This window comes from Asterias amurensis, chromosome 4, assembly GCF_032118995.1.
Source record: "Asterias amurensis chromosome 4, ASM3211899v1".
NCBI classification, from domain to species: Eukaryota; Metazoa; Echinodermata; class Asteroidea; order Forcipulatida; family Asteriidae; genus Asterias; species Asterias amurensis.
This window is the reverse complement of record NC_092651.1, coordinates 9,562,648-9,582,986: the sequence shown is the minus strand read 5'-3', so window position 1 is coordinate 9,582,986 and position 20,339 is coordinate 9,562,648. Positions and strand designations below refer to the sequence as shown.

The 20,339-nt window shown below is 38.6% G+C and overlaps 3 protein-coding genes across 3 annotated transcripts in view; 2 read left to right on the top strand and 1 right to left on the bottom strand.

The window, feature by feature from the left end:
- The window catches only part of LOC139936038 (periodic tryptophan protein 2 homolog), a 202,606-nt gene that overhangs the window by 77,807 nt on the left and 104,460 nt on the right, over positions 1–20,339 (bottom strand). The window lies entirely within an intron of this gene.
- LOC139936525 (uncharacterized) lies at positions 3,539–14,672 on the top strand. The gene is made up of 10 exons (XM_071931361.1): positions 3,539–3,948; positions 4,913–5,022; positions 8,741–8,959; positions 9,124–9,266; positions 9,558–9,645; positions 9,792–9,912; positions 10,324–10,550; positions 10,845–11,007; positions 11,623–11,747; positions 12,669–14,672. The coding sequence occupies exons 1-10, from the start codon at positions 3,891–3,893 to the stop codon at positions 13,005–13,007; spliced, it is 1,593 nt and encodes a 530-aa protein (XP_071787462.1). The 5' UTR covers positions 3,539–3,890; the 3' UTR covers positions 13,008–14,672.
- On the top strand, positions 5,041–7,518 carry LOC139935830 (uncharacterized). The gene has a single exon (XM_071930426.1). It carries the CDS (start codon positions 5,041–5,043, stop codon positions 7,516–7,518), a length of 2,478 nt encoding a protein of 825 aa, XP_071786527.1.

Genomic DNA, 20,339 nt, shown 5'->3' with positions numbered 1-20,339 from the left:
GTTAAAACACCCCCCACGTGACGCGCTATACACCAAGAAGGAATAGCGAAGCCGTCTGTGGTATTTTTGAATTGCTCTTCAAACCGACATATACGTGCCAGATTGACAGAGGTTCAAGTTTGCTTAAAATTAATCTGTGTTGCCACATCATTTAGATACCGGATGGCGATCAAAATTACCATTATATGTTGTTAAAATAAGACAAGCGTAATTGTTTTAAAATAGAGTTATGGTGTAACATTTGATTTGATTTTGTTGTTGTGGGGGTTCTTAATGTGACAACACACATGGTGTCAATTTTCAACACTTACGGAAACATATATACGAAAAAAATACGGAAAAAAGTTTGGGGGAAGAAATTACCCATCATAAGCGTATATTGAATACCGCATTTAAATAAAAACATTAATCCAAAACAGTCAGTTCGTTTGCACTATATTTAGACTGCATGTCATAACTCTTTTTTAAGAAAACTAGATATGCAGAATAAAATTGCTTGAAAGGGCATATTCGCGAACTGCATTTACAAAGGGTTATTTTCACTGTATGTTTACACAGTTTAAAATAATCATCACTAGTCAATAATCCATCTTATTTCCCTTGTGGTGTATCATTTGATATCTAAAAATATCAAAACCAATTATAAATAGCTTAGAATAAGTCTATCATTGGTACCAAATGTGTATAAATAGTCATTATTTGACAAAATACCAGATCAGTTTTCCGTGTGGTTTATAATTATGATATTTAAAATATAAATACTATCAGTATAAGTAACTTTGAATGGGTCTGTATAAATGTATGTACCAGATCCCTGTGTAAATAGTCATAAATAGACAATAAACCAAGCCAGTTTTCCTTGTGGTATATTGTTTGATATCTGAAATATAAATACTGAGTAAAGGAGCTTTGAGTAATGTATACTCGGCCTAACTTATAGTTATATCAGATCTCTGTGAAAATAGTCATAAATAGACATTATATCAGACCAGTTTTCCTTGTGGTATATAAGATGATATCAAAAGCATAAACACTATTAAGTACAGTATATAACTATAGCTTCGAAAAAGTCTTCTGCAGTGTAAGTACACACCCAGGCATTCCGTAGTCAGTGACACTTCTGGCGAACCGACTCGATTTCGGGTCATCGTTCAGCACTATAGTATGTAGCCTTTTCAACTTAATCGAGTTTACATGTAAATTGCGTAGTTACGCTGCGCCCGTTGTCCTTTATTTCAAGCTAGTTAGAGCCTACAGTTGAAAACATGCCATTTTCCACGGTGCAGATCCAGTGTATAAGTTAACAGCAAACACAACATGAACTTATTATGAAATTGCAATCAGTCCTTGTGGCACTGTTTCAACTGACGTTGAGTTGATACACATGTTGAAACAAACCCACGCATGTCTTTCATGAGTAAAATGCTCTTGGCTCACACATGTTTGGCGACCCAGCAAATCGAAGACTTTTTTTTCTTTTTTGTCTTCTTCTTTTTTTTCAAAAAGGTCGCAATTTTATTTGTAATGTGGAGGAATGAATTCTTTATTCGTAATCGTCCTACGATATGTATTCATTTGGCGAAAAGGCACATCAGAAGCTAATCGATTTTTGTCGCATTGTCAAAGCAGCCAGACAATAGGATGAACAGTATTTTAAGTTTACCTAAATCAATCAATCAACCAATCAGAAGACATCAAGCGCCAAAATCAACAGAAATTGTTCCAAGGCGCTACATATACATTTACAAGTACAATTTTCTTGCTGAAAAAAAAAACTTGGCTCTGCAAAAAAATGCTGCCATCCAAATAACCAGTGATATGTATTGGTCATAACAAGTTTCCAGTTCATTCCTGATTTGGAGCCAGTGAGAGTTGGTCCCTGTTGGGATTTAGCCCCCAGCTTTCAGCAACCGCGTAGGACATAATGGTGGTCACACCGGGAATTTCTCATGAGGCAGGATGCACAATCCCCTCATTGAACACACTAACGACTAAAGACATGATACTAATTTATTACAATAGTCTGTTGTAAAACATGACATTTGAGCAGTTTCTTTTAACTTTCATTTCACTCTGCAAGGAAATCCTTCCATCCAAATAACAGTGTGATGTTCAAGTTTCCAGGTCCCTACATGATCGGCTTAATTTGTTTCCTGCTATGTTGTCCAAGTGGGAGTTGGTCCCTGTGCAATTGAGCCCCCAGCTTTCATCAGCACTAGTAACCTATACATGATGGTCACTCCGGGAACTTCTCATGAGGCAGGATGCGCAACCCCCTCTTGAACATGGCCCTGGAGTCACTAGTCTCCCACTCGGGTCGCAAGTGCCTCTAGATATGTCAGCAGCCATCAGACGGAATCCGGAAGTGTATGTCCCATTGATTACTTACTACAGACGAGTTGGCAGATGAAATTATACTCGCTAACTGATTACTGAAAGCTTTCGGCTTTGGTCAAGTAATCTGAACGGTCGAAGGTGGTAAAAATAGGTTTTGAGAAGTAATGCGTCACGAGCATTTACTTGGAAATTGTTGTAAACATGTACTAAATTATAACAAAAAAATACAGTCAAAACTGATAAACACCGTAAAGCCTTTGATGATTATCATAATAACCCATTTTGTCTGATTTGCAAAGCGATTTAGATGCAGTGTGACAGATTGAAGTGGGCTATAAGGTTTGAATAGGTTAAGGTGATTGTGGGTGGAGTTGGGCTGTTTGGATAGCAGGAGTGGGCTACGATGGGGGTAAATGGGGTTTGGGTAGGTGTGGTTGGGCTCAGTGATCATTGAAACCATATGGCCCATATGTAGAGGTACTAGGTAACCATGGTTTGACGGCGTTTGAGGGTAACAGGTGGGGTTGGGCTGTTCGAGTATCAATACGTGATGCAGGGCCGAGTTCAAACGCGCTGGAGTGTAGTGGGTGGTGTTAGGTGGTGGGCTGCGGTGAATGATTAGGGTGGGGGTAGCTGGGTTGGGCTTGTGTGCTCTGGTGTCACTTGGACGAAGGTGGAAATCTGGATTGACTGCAATAGTTCAGTTCTGGATCTTGTGTCATCAAAGGCACAGTTCCTCGAAATAGTTCCATTAGCTAACCACAGCAAAACAGACGATGGTCCTTCTCTATGATCAAAATCACTATGGTATAGCTGTAGACAGGGAACACGACGGAGATGGCATCAATATATAGTAGGCGTTCACGTGCCCAGAGCAGACGACCGTGCGTTTACGCGAGGTTGCCGACAAACCTCATTTACACACGAGATGATGTGATTGTGTTCTCTCTTGTTTAAACAATTTGTCCCCTGCCCACCGAGGCGTGCCATGAAAGCGCTGCAATAAACGCCGAGTTGCAGTGGAGCGTTAAAGGTAAGCAGCACTCTAACGTCTAAAACGTCAAGACAATATTATTTCCATTCTCACCCTGCAGGGCATCCGGGCAAATTATTGTTAATAAAAACAAAACAACAACCTCAGCTAATTTTTTCTGTCAACCGAATCAATGAGTTTACGGAATAAATATTTCATACTACACTGTAAAAATATTGGGTAACTGTAGTGTTGGGTAAACTTAATAACGCATTTGTTGGTAAATATTTATCCAATAATGGGTACTTTTTGTCTTTGAGACAAACATAAAATGTTGTTGTTCTAAGAGTCATCGAAGTTGGTCATTTGTTATGCAATAAATGGTTAAAAACCGGACCAAAATAAACTTTTAACCAAACTTGGGCAACTATACGTTGATTGCCTCAAAGTTGGGTATACCAGTATCAAAAGACTCAGCCATTGGGTAAACAACCTACGCTTTTCGACCATAAGTTGGTCTCTATCTGGGACATGTGGACGCGGCGTGCACACGACGGAATCATCACATCCAGACATCGTCATGGTGGACCAAATGCTTGATGAGTGGGGTGTCTCCCAGCTAAAAGATACATTTGCAGGTAAGTTTAATCTTGTCATTACTTCTAAATGCTCAGTGGGGTTTTCTATGATAACAATCAAATAAATACATTCCTTTTCAAAAGTTTTGCGAGGTGTTTATCGAGACTTCGATTGTGCATGTCCGATGTGACTCTGAAGTCTTTGTGTATGGACGTATGCGCATGGGATGTACATGTATACTGTGTGTAAAAAATAGTGTAGTGCATGAACGTTAGCGTAGCAGACAACCACAATGCAAGAATGAATACAACCACTATGCCAGTCGACCTGTCCTAGTTGCAACTGAGTGAGTGTTTACACACTGACATCGGTTTCATATTGAGCTTTTTTTGGTGGAAGCTTGTGTTGCTGTTATTGCTCATTTTAAAGTTGTAATGAATGCTTCTTGGAGATTTGATTAAACCAAAATGATCAGGTTTCTACATGAATCATCATTAATTTTAATAAGCATTTAGGCCGGCTGCCCATATATAGGCCTATACATTATAACTAAACCATTGAGCAAGTTATTAGAATAGAATAGTCACTTGCATTTAAATCAAGTTTGAAGTTGTCTGTACCTATTCTGATTGTTATGTATTATTGTATACATTTTGGCAATCCTTTTATTTTTGTCAATCTCTAGCCCCAATGATAAGTGAAAAGAATAGGTGTGGTTATTCAAAGCAGTGACAATTACTGCCACTAATTTATACACGTACAACACTTGGCAGGCAGGCTGTCTTGGGTTAAAACGGTAGGCTGGTGTCAGTTGATAATCTACATACCAGTAAAACAAAACTTTGTAGTTACAAGCTGTTTTCAATCTAGTTGCAACAATTGTAACACTCAGCGAGGTTCGACCCTCGCCGGAAGTTACCATTATTGTAACTATTTTCAATCAGGATGTCATATGCCCAAATTTATTTAACTGTTTTACATCATGATAACTAGATGAAATTTTGTTTACATTTTATTTAACAGAAAACTACATTGATGCAGAAGCTCTGCAATTTCTCAGTGAAGAAGACATAAAGCAGTTGATACCGCAGATTGGGCTAAGAGTAAAGTTCATGCAAAATTGGAAGGTCCATGTAAGTTATTGAGTCAAGATGATTTGTTTCAGGTGTCTTAATGTCATTGATGGTGGAGTTAATAAACTGTTTACTCATTTAAAATATATCCACAATGTGCAGTGTGGTACCTCTACATACATCACATGCAGACAGGAGGGATGTCTAAAGACATTTACACATGTGTCATCATATAAACGCCATATTATATTGAAGCACTCCCATGATCAAGCAGATGCTAACCTTGATTTACATGAAGATGATGTAGGCGGTAGCCAATTTAACTACCCCGCAGATAATGATCAACCTGATGATTTAGAGAGTGATGATGAGTCACCATCGATGAACAAAGATGACATTCTAGAAGCTGCATCATTTTTCATTGCTGACTTAAAGGCTTCTTCTGTGCCTTACTCTAGTATTCAGAAGGTCATTGATGAAACTGAAGAGTTAGTTCAGGCAATTGTTGGTCATCTGCGAAAAAAGCTTGTGTCAGTTGTCAATCAAATAAAAGGTGATGGTTTGCTGAGAGAGACTGATTCTGCAAGGTTTGATGCACTGTTGATGGAATTTGATAGTTTAAGGCAGCCTTTTGAAGGACTTCGAACACCCAGTCAACAAGACAGTTTTTTCAAATCAAAGGGAGTTCTCATAAGCCCACAAGAGATCTCTATTGGTAGGTCTTTCGTGTCACAAAGTGATACATCAACAGGAGGAGTTAAACAGAGACTGAAAAGAGACACATTCCAGTATGTGCCAATGGCAAAAACAATAGCAAAGCATTTAGAACAACCAGGAGTAATGACATCAATTCTTGAGCAACAACCTTCCCAGGATGAGTGCCTGCTAAAAACCTATCGTGATGGAAGCTACTTCCGAGGTCATTGTGCAAAGGCTGGTGAGGTAGTAATCCCTGTTTTGTTATACAGTGACGATTACGAAACAGGGAACCCCCTAGGTTCAAAAAAGGGTGTTCACAAGCTCACTGCATTCTACATCAGCCTTGTTTGTCTACCAGCGAAATTTCAATCATCACTCAATAACATTTTATTGGCTGCATGTTCAGAGAGATCAGTTGTTGCCGAGTATGGCATTGACAAAGTACTTTCTGTAATGGTTAATGATTTCAAGGAGATGGAAAGAGAGGGTATTCAAATTGCATGTGATTCATATACAGGTATCGTGAGGCCGATTCTCTTCCAAGTTATTGGCGACAATCTTGGACTTCATGAGTTGCTTGGATTTGTTGGTAGTTTCAGTGCCAATTATGCGTGCAGATTTTGTAAAGCTCCTAAGGATGTTTTACACGTTCAAGTTGTAGAAGATTTATCTTTGCTGCGGGATAAACAAAACTTTGATGAGGATCTTGTTATGAATGACGTCTCAAAAACTGGTGTCAAGCGGAACTCAGAGCTGAATCAACTTGAAAGCTTCCACGTGTGTCAAAATTACACCCCTGATGTCATGCATGATTTCCTGGAGGGAATAATCCCCCTTGAATTCAACCTTGTGATTGGCCTGTTGATTCAAGAAGGCTGCTTCTCTCTGCAAGAACTGAATGATCGTATATCTTCATTCAGTTATGGATTTGTTGACAAAAAAAACAAACCAAGCCCAATCAAGCCCTCTGCACTAATGAATCCCTCTTCCCCAAGTGGCCAAAAAGCTGCTCAAATGAGTTGCCTTGCACGTTACTTTCCGTTGATCATAGGTGACTTAGTTGATGACTCATGTGATGTTTGGGAACTGTTTCTTATGCTCATGGATATATACAAAATAGTCATGTCACCTTACATTAGCCGTGCAGGCATACACATGTTGAGGGCATTGATCAGGGATCATCATCAACTCTTCCTTGAGCTGTTTGAAGACAGACATCTCATACCCAAACAGCACTTTTTGGTCCACTATCCTCGCCTGATTGAAGTACTGGGACCAATCGTCCAATACTCAAGCATTCGCAAAGAAGGCAAACATAAACCATTTAAACGATGGGCCCGTGCATGTAACAACTTCAAGAACATCGCCAAAACAGTAGCAGAGAGACACCAACGACAACAAAGCTATGTCTTCTTGCTCAGAAAACCACAAAGCTGTGACATGGAAATACAGGAACAACTGCCTTCTTTGGTTTCATCATTAGAGGGGGCACAGGAGATGTGTTTAACCCTTGGATGCACTCAGGATGATACAGTTACCATGTCAGAGAGCATTCGTATCCAATCATATGAGTTCAAACCAAACTGCATGATCATTTCTGACTGGGATGACAAAGGGCCACAGTTTGCACAAGTGAAGCACATTGTAATAAATGACAGAGATGTGTACTTTGTTGCTTGTTTGTGGGAAACAAGTTTTTACAACAGGCAAAAACATGCGTATGCTGTGACAGAATGCAAGACACACATCATCATTCAGCCCCAGGACCTATTTCTTTGCCGACCATTACATGTGACAAAATGCTACAGCAAGACCGACCTGTGTTGGTACATTGTAGCACCGGTAAACATTGTCTAACTGAAAGGTAAGGTTATATGGTACATTGGTAAAGTAATAGATTAACAAACCCCAGCCACTGTTGGAAAACAACACTACTTTTTCTTCTTTTCCCACCTAATTTATCTGATGTGTTTCCATCCAACAGCCAACAGACCTTTTGGTACTGATGACATCACAGTTTGTTTTTCATTTTTCAAAAGAATGGGACACCATTATGTCTCCTTTACGGAAACGTAGGACCCAGTTACAGCACCCGAGTAATTCAGCAAATATCACATTTTCAGTATATAAAAGGGATCTACTCCTACACTCGTACATCTGCAGCTACAACAGTACATTTGTTGTCGTTAAAACTTGTCATTCATTTGTTCTCTGAGAATGACTTTGTTACAATAGATACTCAAGTCCCATTCTCGTGTGAGAGGTCCCTAAGCATACATGTATACCCAAACTTACTATAAAACAACACGTAGCATACACAGTATAGTGCGCGCTCGCCGTCAAAAATGTGGTCCCGAGAATGGGACTTGACGATGTCGTTTCTTACTCTGCACGTTATAGGAAAACCTCCCCAAATGGGGAGATGTACAAAACCAATGGGAGCGTGGAAGCGCTGCCCCGCCAGAAAAATATTCATTATACTCCGTGACATCACAGTGTGGAAGACAGTGGGGCGGGTAAACTCATTAGCAGGCAAGGGGGTGTCGGTGTCATAAGTCGTTTTATTGCACTTCCCAAAATTCAAATTTTGAAGAAAAAAAATGACCCCAATGTATGTTACAACATATTACTTAAATTCAAATGAACATTTTTTTATTATAATTAATTGGTTATTAAAAATTGTATTTCAATCATCAACTAAGTACTTAACCCACAAATGACAAATGAACTAGTCTTCTTTTTGGGTGCGTTTGGTTGGTCAAAACGTATCACATAACAATGTTACATATTCATAAGTGAATACATTTACATACCAGGCGACTGCGACATCGTCAAGTCCCTGTCCCGCATGCGGAACAGGTTTGGGAATGCAGAACAACACAAAACAGTAGTTTTCTTGGGATGGCACGGGATTGGGACTTGAGTCAAGTCTAATACGTGAGGGAATTACCAACTTTTGCAGAAACACTGTTTCCTCCCCCCTTTTTCTTGGGGGGGGGGGTGTCACATACATGTAAATTGAATAATTTTTATTTGTTGTTTTTCTATTTTAATTGTTGTTATATTTTGTTATTTGTAGTTTCAGCAGAAGGAAGTCGTGAACATTCCCATTAATCTTCTTCAAGAAAGTTCCGATGTTGGATCATGGATATCGGCTTCATTCAAACAATCGGACCTGAACAGTTCAGGATCAGTGTCTACACAACCCGACCTTTTTTCAGATTCAGCCTCGTCAACAGAGACACTTTTTCCCTCGTCACAGATGGCACCTGCCAAACGTCAGAGGAAGTGCTTGTTTGTAAGTATAATCATGGGAAAATAAAGAGTATTGTAGCAAGAATATGCATTTTTCTGTAAAGAAAGTATAAAATAACTCAAATAAAGGGCAACAAAGATGGAGACACTTTTTTGTTTTGTTGGATTTACTCAAAATGAGTAACACCTTTAATTTGTTGATTTCAGGATGTCAAGAATATTCTCAACAACACAGTTGGAGGGCAAAATGTGATACAGCACATCAGGACACATGGTTTTTTGTCAAAAAAGATGCGGCATAATCTTGTGAGCATTCTTGTTTCACACCTCATGGAGACTCATGGGAAAAAGTAAGTTATATTTGGGCTAAAAAGTACAAGTTCTTGGCTTTTGCTACTGTACCTTTATGTTGTTCGTTGTAAAACCATGTGCCAATTGTTTGGCATTCATGTTACATGTATGTGTCACAAGTTTTATAGCTGCAAACCAGTGTGGACTATTGTTACATACTATTTTAACTTAACATGTTATTGATTTAGTTTCACTTGATTCATACTGCCATTTCTTTTCTTAGTTTACTAGTTGTTAGTAGCAGCATAAACACATGTAAGTCTACAATATCTGTTCCATTTTAATTGCAGTCCAAGCGCATATGTGAAAAGTGCTCTTGCTGACAGTGTCATCACGGTGTTTCCACAACTGAAAGACCCACAGGGGATCACTGGATATGTAAGTACTCACGTTTCACTTTTACTTTGGTATTTCTGTTTTATTTTGAAAATCTGAACAGGTAGAACAAACTTACTCTTTTAAGCTACCACTTGGTTTATTTATATTTAAATATTCACACTGAGATATGAATTGGTTATTTTTAGGAAGCATTCTATACAAAAGGAGCTAGCAAATGTCCTGCCTCTGGATACCTTGAAGAACATCTTCGTTATGTTCGCAAACAACTGATTCAGAAGGGCTTGTCTACTAAAGCTTCAGAGAAAAGTAAGTCTTACTTGAATTCATCATGTACTTTTCTGCAAAATGAAAAATTTAAACTCAAATTTGTGTTTAAGAAACTGACAGTGCTGTTGTTCAAGTCCACACCAGCAGAGTTCGAGTCATTGTAATCCAAGACCAAATCCGAGTCCGAGTACACAAATAAAATGATTCAAGACTGTCTCGAGTCTGAGACCAGTCTTGACACCTCCAGCACTGGAAAATGGGACTTGTCATTTTTATAAGATGCAGCTTGAAACATTTAAATTAAATACCCTTACAACCTTGTTGATTCACACATTCTATGGCATCCCCCAAAAACAATTTGAGGTAAATTGACCATAGTATGCTTAACCACCAAACACAGTTTTAGTGATTACACATAAATTTGCAATTGCTATTGACTTTCATTCATAGTTACAGCTAAGAGTGGAGCAGAGGCTGACCCTGATGTGGAACCTCTTGAGATGTCTGATTCTACTAAAGACAAGATCCAGTGGTTGAAGGACAATACAGAACCAGCTACCAAGGTGATTGACTACATGCGAGATAGTTTGAAGTACAGAAGGGAGTGGATCAACGACAAAGCTAGAACAGTCAGAGAAATCATTGCAGAGTATCCAAGACTGTTGGATGAAGGGATGGTAAGCATGAATAGTAATTAAAACAAACTTTAAAGAACCCTTAATAGAAAAGTTGACTGTTGGTCCATTTCATCAAATTGCGTATATCCCTGTGTGTTACAGATAGTTTAAATTGCCTTGTGGTAATACAATGTGTGTTAAAACCTACCAACTGTTCATTATTTGTGATTTTTATGAAAAAAGATCATAGAGCCCTTTCATTTTTGTTGTCATTCTGCATATATTGAAATACAGGATAAATCATTTAAGATTAATAAAAAACTCAAGGACTGTTTATTCTAATTAATGTCATAGATTGAAGAGGAGTACAAAATGATGTATCCTGATCATGCAGATCGACTAATGGACAACTGGACATCTATAAAAAGCAGCATCATAGAGTTTGGGATACAGCATTGCAGTGTATGGAAGGAAGTTCTTCAACTAACGTGCAGTGACTATGCAACTCTGTCTGAAGGTAGCATTTATACCATCACATACAGTACATTAGACCATAGAGCAAGGAATGATCTCAGTGGTGTAACTATAGGGGAGTGGGTGGGGTGGGGGTGGGGGGCACGTACCCCAAATAAGATGTCCCAACCCTCGAGATTCAAAATTCCCTCAGTAAAATGTAAATTTGATAAACTTCCAATGTGAATGTTTTAAAAACAATTTTCCATCTACATGCAGACAATGCAATTGTATTTACCTACCTTTACATCAGATTAAAGTACAAGGAAATAGTATACGGCAAAAAAAAAAGCTATGCAACCCCCTTTGATCTAGTAAGGCCCTTTTTAAACCATGGCTTGGATCTGGGCAAATTCTGTCAGTTATTTGTATAAGTGCTTTTGGTATAGGGCTTCATACAGGCAGAAGGAGTCTAATAGGCTAGAGTCATTGCCCAAACCTGTAAAGAAAGGGGTAATTGATGTCATTGTTAATCATTACTTTTTAACTTGACCCTCACGCCATCATTTTATACTTGGTAAATAAAATTATGGTATGATAATATGACACAGTCAAGCATAGGTACACAGAATTAAAACACAAACCTTATACATATTATTTTTGTATTGTTTCCACACAGATCAGCAAACCAACTTGTCTCTATTTTTCCTGCCTCTTATTTTTGAGGGACAGAGAAAGGCAGCAGGTGGCAGATGTTCCTCCAGCAATGCTTCTAAGCGAGAAGCATTTATTGATACCCAACCGGTAAGTACAGTTCTGATAGCTGATTAGTAACCTCAAAGTCTTCTCCTTTGATCACAATGCTATCTGTCATTTATGTGACCCCTGTCTAATTTTCAGACCGAAGCAGTCAAATTTTTTTTTTGTAAATTTTGGTCTTAATAGTCCTCTAGACTGACTCGTTTATCTAATGAAAGTGATAGTTGTGTATTCATAATCGTTGTGGGTGAAAAGTGTTGTCATTATAAAGGTGCAATAGTAACTCACTGCACAGAATGGTACAAGTGCAGGATAGTGTAATATGGAGTACATGTACCATGAAACTGGCACTTTGTTTAAATACAGAAAAATGGTGTGTCAATGAATATTAATAAGGTAATAAAAGGGTAGCAATGAGTTCTTTAAAGGCCGTTTAAAACAGGCAGGGTCGTTGCCGTGTGATAAAGTCCCGAGGCCCGAAGGTTTTAAACGGCCGTTAAAGAACGAGTCACTGCTCTTTTAATCTCATTCATAATGCCTTTTTGGTTAAAAAGCGTAATAAAATAAGAAACTGTGTAAAACTTATCCGTTTCCGACGTGCTTGAGCTCTGTACGTTCGTGTATTGCATTGTTATGACTGAGACGCCTATTTTCTACATTCTACAATTTCCGGTTTTGTTCGTGCACGTATAGTCTTGGTGCAAGACGTTCTCGTTTTCCTTTCACACACATCACGGCCAACTCACCGACATCGCCCATAACAAGAAACGTCTTGCACCAAGACTAGCGCGTAGTATCAGAAGACAACCGGTTATAAACAGAGCTCCAGCTGGTCATTATCAACCGTTTAAACACCCCCACGTGAAGCGCTCTCCACCACTAGGAATAGCGAAACTGTCTGAGGTATTTAGGAATACTATTTAAGATATTTAAACTAATTTGTTTAATTTCTAAATGTTATTGCAGGATATAACTAACATCCCAGCCTACTTGAAGAAAATCGATTCAGAGAAGCGTCCTCAACCATTCATACTGGCATTGCATCGAGACGTAAGTGAACTTCAACCAACAGACATCTTCGTCATAGTGGAGAAGCAAGCTCTGCCACAGTCCTCATTGTTGAAAGCTGTGGACATTTGCTATAAACTACACTTTGTGTTGGACTGTAGTTATCAAGACAGCTGCAAAGGGCTGTGGTCTTTCTTTCAGTCATTTGTGTTCAAGCAGGCACTCAAAGGGAGAAAGGAGTCAAACACAATGAGGGCCTTACGTGCATTTATTTCCTACAAGACACTTGCACCTTAGCCACACTGTGTTACAAGTTTTGCTTGTATAAAAAAGAGGAGATCAGGGTTATAACTGTTTTGTTGTTCAAGTAAAATTACTGTGCATGTGATGTTTTCACTGCTTCAGTAAAAAATTACTTCTGAAATACTAGTTTAAAGTTACTTCGATAAAGTTGTGTAAATGTTAAAAAGAGGTTTTGTTTTTAATTTGAAAGTTACCTCTTGGTTACCTCTTATTGTATTTAAAAAAAAAAAAGGACACTTAAAAAGTAGTGACTGATTTTAGGTGCATTGGTCATAGAAGCACATTATGAACAAACACACAAACGATAAAACAAAGACTAATGAATGAAAAGTAGGCTTTAGCCCACCTGCAGTGAAGACCTATACTTTTTTTTAAATTTGAAGAGAATGGTACAATATTTGGATAATCAGCAGCGAAGACGACTATTTTTGAAAATCTTAAGAGTAGAATCCCATTTTTAGGCAATCTGCAGTAAAGACAAACGTTGTTTCTTCAATCTGAAAAGTGAGTTTCAATATTTAGACAGTCTGCAGCAGAACTACTATTGTTTCCTTAAATCTGAAGTGAAGGCTACAATTTTTAGGAAATCTGCACCAAAAATCACTACCTGTTGAAAAACTGGATCACAGAACATGTATATACAGAGCTCGGTTAATGGGATTTATCCTGAGATTAACACTACTGATATTTTATGCTCACATCATGATGTTCATCACCAGGGCCCAAGTTCAGAAAGCCTGTAAGCACAACAAATCGCAGAGAAAAATCTTGCTTTTCTAAAAACAGATTACCAGCAAAAGTTTCATGAAGTTTACATTGTTGCCACTGGTTCTCCACTCATTTTTTAAGCTTAACAAAGACATTTGCTAACAAGTATTTTCTGCTGAAAATTCTGCTTAGCAAATATTTTGGCTTAGCAAGAAATGACTGGGTTAGTCGCAGCAATGATAACTGTATGGTGTTCTAGCTGGTAACTTTTTCTTGCTAAACAAACAAATTTTTGTGCTCAGCAAATTTGTTGTGCTTGCAGGTTTTATGAATTGGGCCCAACCAGGGCCCCTTTTCATGGCTCTGCTTATCGCCGAGTTCTACGCTTACAACCACCATTATATGCTCACTGTGATAGCGCCAAAGTTTTGCGCTAGTTGTGTGTAAGCAAATAATGCCTAGTAGCCTCAAGCAAACATTCCCTACTAACCTGTGAGATACGCTTGACATAAGCGCAGAATTCCCTGCTTCCGCCGTAAGCGCCAATTCTTTGCTGACAATAAGCAGAGCCGAAATTGGGTCCTGGTTCCAATTTCATAGAATGTATTTTTCTATCATTATTTTGCTTTAAATTTGTTTTGTTCTAAAAGTTTTGAAAATATTTACAAGTTTTGAAATATTGTTGCGGACAAAGTTTTACCTTCAAATATTATTATTGAAGGAGAGTGATTGACTTGTTTGTCAAAACAAAATTATTGTGTATTTGCAAGAGATAAACCTTGATTTGGACTGCAAAACATTTCATTGATTGCAAAATTAAGATGCATAGTGGATAACTCTAACTGAAATAGGCCTGATACAAACATTTCAAATAAATAATTTTGAAAGAGTATTTTTTAAGTAAACTGTTTTAACTTGTTGCGGTTTTGAAGTATGTGATTTTACAAATTAAGTGCAATAAATCAAATCATCGATTCAATCAAGATTGTTGTCAGGTTTGTTTTCTGTATGTCAATGGCGTAGTTTACCAACAGTTGAACAACCTCGCTCAACATTGGGCAAAGGGTTGGACAGCAATCTATCATTATAGCAGTTATAAAATGACCAACTGTAGACAATAATAGACCCAATAGTTGGTCGAATTAAGCACAATTTTACCATTAAATGGGTGAACATATTTACTCAATAACTGGTTAAATTTTAACCAACGGTTGGGCGGCAAATTGTGCTCATCTTATGGTTAAATAGTTTTTACCCAATAAGTTGGTGAAAGATACTGCCCAACTGTTGGGATAAGTTTGATTACCCAAGTAATGGGCAAAAAGTTTGCCCAATTTGAATGGGTAATATTTTGCCCAAAAGTTGGAGGAGTTCACTATTCGCCCTTAGTTGGGTAAAAAGTTGGGCAATATTTTACCCAATTTTTTTACAGTGTAGCGTGTCGCTTGCCTTCTGACCAATGAACCATCATGTAAACCCCAGAGGGCTAAATCTGAAAGGGCAACGACAATCAGTTTAAAATACCTTGTATCTCATCTACAAACTATGAAAAATCTGTTTCCCCAAGAACATTAAAATTATGGAATGATCTTCAACAATCCCCCATAGATTCCATATCCCATCAAACCTTCAAAAGGTAATAAGAGCCCAAACATACAACAATAGTGCAAAACCGAATTAGATGACACTCTCCTAACCTCCTTGCCAAGTTCCCCCACGGAAGTTTCAGGGGGGTAACTACCAAGCATTAAGGAGTGGGATCAACTCCCGGTCAAGACACGTGTGTCCCTGTGGGCAAAACCCTTTAGTTGATTCTCATCATCCAGGGTGGGGGGAGGGGTATGGGGGAGGGGATATGGGGGGGATAAGTGGGTACCGGCGAGGGAAGAGCGTGTTTGTGTAAACGATTATCAGCATGTGCGCCGATTTGGATTGACGGTGACGCATACTCCTAAGGAGTTATGCTGGTTTCAGAAAGGCTCATGTTCATTGGGTAAAAGTATTGTAAGGTGCTTTGAGGGGGGATACTTGACTTGACTTGAAATAAGCAAAACAAGAAGTACACACCGGGAGTGGGTGTGCACATTGATTGATGACGTCAATGTTAAGCATCCATTTAGTCGGTGCTGCATACTCCTAAGGAGTTAGGGTGGTTTCAGGAAGGTTTACTACCAAATGAACTTGGGTGTGTACGGTGGGCCTTACTTGGCTGACCTAAGCAAACAATATACACCGGGAGTGGGTGTGCAAATTTATGAAGTCAAATAAGGAATACCTGCACACCAATGAACAGGATTATGACTAACATTTGTTCATACCCAGTTTGAAAAGATACCATTAAACATCTCTTATTGGTTTGTGAAAGTCTACTATTAAAAAGGGGGAAGAGTCAGACCTCTGTTATCCCCACTTGCAATGTACCAGACTATATCCACCCCAGCCCCCCCCCCCCCCCCCCGTTTAAACCCAACCACTCAACTAGTTCATACTCCTCTCTTTGCCAATGTGGAGCCGACGCAGCAATTAATCTTGTCCACCCTGACAAATAACTAATAATACATAGACATGCCTGGGAGAATTCAATCGATTTAACCAGATGTGTTCTGTCCAACACATACAGAGTATTTGCCGCTTGTAAACTCCTTATACAGCCCATCCCTCAAAAAGACCTCAACTGGCGTTAATTTCATACTTCACAGCACATCTGCTGTACAGAATTATACAGATATCGCATACTTGGAAATAAACCCGGAGCAGCTTAACTTTAAACAGGGCGGCACTGGTGATTATGAGCTGATTGGAAGTGACGTAGTAATAAGTTTCACGTTGCCTATGGATTAATACAGACGGGATTATTTCAGCCACTGCATCTTTAGCCACCTCGAGTTATTAGTTGTGATTTCAGGCCCTCTCCTCCCGCCTTGAAAATTAATCAGAACTCCTGGAAATTCCGATCTTAGAGGAATGCAAAAATGTTCCCCATTCCTGATAGAGAGAGGATGGGTCTATTTGACCGTGAGAAACGGCTTAGCAGGCCTGTGAAAATCACAAGGCGATTGAATTTACGGCTAAATTCAATTGCATTAACCAATGTTACAACTAGCGAAAATAATTTGTAGAAACATTCCCGCCTTAATGGCTTTGCACAGTGAATAATCTGGCAGATTTTTCCTTTTTTTTTTTTTAAGGACAAACATCTGATAAGGGTGTATCCCACAACCTCACTTTCTTTTGCTGCATAACTCAAATGTTCAGACTTAAGACCATGTCTGAACTATAGTTGAAAAAGTCATCAAGGTTGTAGCCAAGGGCTATATCCGAATTACCGCTTGGTTCAGGCGCGGCTTCAATTCTCAAATAATTCATACACATTGACTTACCGAAGAAGGACCGATGACTGACTGAGAGATGACCGAGAACTGAGAGAGAACTGAGCGGGTACGGAAATTAGTTGAGACTGGCCCGAGGACTGGCCAAAGACTGACCGGACTGACCAACGACCGACGTAGGACTGACCGAAACTGACCATTCAAAATGTTTTATTCAGATTGACCAAACCAATATAGTCCGACTCTGAACGAAAGTGTTTAAATCCTTCTAGGCCCAGACAAAATAATTCTGCTGGGTTATGGCATTCCTGGTCTTAGTTTGCATACATTTCAAAGACATGAATCGGAGACAACAGGATCAACAGCTAAAAGACAAGGGACCATAAAGGTCTGTGTATGCAGACACGCTTAAAGGCAGTGGACACTATTGGTAATTACTCAAAATAACTATTAGCATAAAACCTCACTTATGGGAGAGGTTGATGGTATAAAACATTGTGAAAAACAGCTCCCTTTGAATTGACTGAGTTTTCGAGAAAGAGGTAATTTTCCATGAATTTGATTTCGAGAAGGGTGTTTCTTTATTTCATTTATATCTCGCAACTTCAACGACCGATTGAGCTCAAATTTTCACAGGTTTGTTATTTTATGTATATGTTGAGGTACACTAATACAACTGTAAAGACTAGTCTCTGACAATTACAACTAGTGTCCAGTGTCTTTAAATGTAGCCGTCTGCTCACCAACATTGATGTGAAGTGACTCCCACATCCTCGTCTACCTCTAACAAGGACAGATTGCCGCTGCCATTTTTTGTTCCCTTCAAATTGTTTTGCCCCACAGCTAAAAGAAGCTTTTTGGCGTCCTCGTTGTGTTTTTACTTCGCGTTGCAAATGGAGTGGATTAAAATAGATCAACCTGCTCCTTTGAGAAATAAGAAATGACTAATGTTAGAAACACGCATTTACATCGGCCAACAACAGACAATGAGATGCGATGAATTTAATATTGTTATTCACCTAGAGAGACAATTACAAGGTTGGCGGATTTCAATAGAGCCTTTTATTTTCTCTCTTTCTCCCGTTTTCTGTAGTTGAATTCAAATACATTGTGTATCGTTGGTAACAACCTAATTTTACAGTAATTTAATAATGTACGGAGCTCCATAAGTGCCACACCACTTACCCGTATAATTAGAAAAACAAAGGCTAACCATGTTTAATAGTCTGATATATAACACAAGGAAGGTTGCTAGTAGAACCCAAAGACCAACTAACTCAATAAAAATTGCATAAGCTGTCAACAACTACTTCAACAGACGCAACCAGGGCCCAATTTCATAGAGCTGCCAAGCACAAAAATTTCCTTAGCATGAGATTTGTGTCTTGATAAAAAAAGGATTACCAACCAAATTTCCACGTAATTTTCAGGATAAGCAAACAACAGCTGAATAATGTAACAAGCAATATGCAACAAATGGAAATTTGGTTGGTAATCCTGTTTTAATAAAGGAAGAAATGTCATGCTAAGCAAATTTATGTACTAAGCAGCTCTATGAAATTGGGCCCTGATTAGGTTGGTACAATTTTGCAACGGGTGAAGTACACTGGTTGATGCATTTGTTCTTGCATAGTATACTCGTTACCCTGGATGTAAAACATTTGTTGCTACGGGTGTAGTACACTGTTTTCTATGGGTAGTCCATTGGTTGCTACGGGTGTAGTACACTGTTTTCTATGGGTAGTACATTGGTTGTTACGGGTGTAGTACACTGGTTTCTATGGGTAGTACATTGGTTGCTACGGGTGTAGTACACTGGTTTCTATGGGCAGTACGTTGGTTGCTACGGGTATAGTACACTGGTTTCTATCGGTAGTACATTGGTTACTACAGGTATAGTACATCCTGGTTACTACGGGTATAGTACATCCTGGTTGCATTTTCTTTTCTTCAGATTGGTTACTATAGGCAAAGTGCATCGCTATCGCGCGCTTACTTGTAAAAAAATACATATCGAATGACACACTCAAATCTTAACCAATCACAAAGCAAGCTTTGAGTACTGGGTGACATTATCTGATCTTTTCGATCCCCAAAATGGTTTCACCGCCCTTCTTTTCGAAAAAAAAACCCCAGAATATTATCCACCAAAAGTACAAACTCAACGGCACAAGGCTAGTCCAAATGATTCACACGATCTAAACACAACACTTAAAACCTTGCCTCTCGTTTTGCAGAAACAATCGTTGATAAAAAAAACTTCTAAAAACTCAGATCTTACAAGTTACACGTGTTGGCCATCCATCTACAGTGATGCTGTCATTATCAGATGCATGTTGCTTCTCAGTGGGAAATTGCATGTATTACTGTTGATATATATCAATTTTAATCTACTGTTATTATTTCTAGAATATAAAACCTTAACTGCATAGTGCGGGAGAACATAATGTCGTGACAAGAAATCCGTGCACGCTACAAGTCAATTTATCATCGAGATCATCAACACACTGTATTGAACTCCGTCACGAACGGAAAACTAAAACATTTTAAACATAGGGAAAGTGAGTTTAAGATTTCTATTTTTATATATACGAATAAAACTCTTTACCGCAAAGTTGTCAAACACACCTTAAAATAAAACGTGTACTGCTTTATGCCTAACGGCACTGACCACTTTTGGGTAATGACTCAAAGAAACTGTTAGCATAAAAAATTACTTGGTAACGGGAAATGGATGGCTGTTGATATATTATATAAAAAAAAAACATTGTAAGAAACGGCTCCCTCTGAAGTAGTTTTTGAGAAAGAGGTATTTTCTCACTTAAATACAAAATGTTGTTTAATCTTATGCGAACTGGATTCCCATATTGATAAGAGAAATTTAAAAAGAGTTTCAGCAAAGATCACGTGCATTTAAACACGGTTTTGTATGAAAAAGGGGGAAGCACATACCGAAAACTGGTAGGCCTTCCGGTACCCCAAAATCGTACAATAGTGGAATGTTTGTGTATTTGTTGTTGTTGTATGTTTTTCTGTGTGTGTGTGTGTTTTTTGTTTTTTTTTGTTTTTTTTTGCTTGTTAGGGGGGGGGGGGGGGGGCTTCCAGTTGTCCATCTTCAATAAGTAAGTGATAAAGTCTACAACAATGTCTGATATGTATTTTGTATTCAGCTATTTATATTTCTTTGTTATCCCTGAGGGTTAGGACCTTTTAGTCATCATAACTCGATACATGTGAGGATACAAAGCCCCATCCATCAATGGACAAAGCAATCAGCATGAGTAACCGT

Coding starts and splice junctions, on each gene's coding strand:
- LOC139936525 (XM_071931361.1), top strand. CDS start 3,891: ATGGTGGACCAAATGCTTGATGAGTGGGGTGTCTCCCAGCTAAAAGAT. Junction 3,949..4,912: donor GCTAAAAGATACATTTGCAG/GTAAGTTTAATC, acceptor TTTATTTAACAG/AAAACTACATTGATGCAGAA. Junction 5,023..8,740: donor TGCAAAATTGGAAGGTCCAT/GTAAGTTATTGA, acceptor TGTTATTTGTAG/TTTCAGCAGAAGGAAGTCGT.
- LOC139935830 (XM_071930426.1), top strand. CDS start 5,041: ATGATTTGTTTCAGGTGTCTTAATGTCATTGATGGTGGAGTTAATAAA.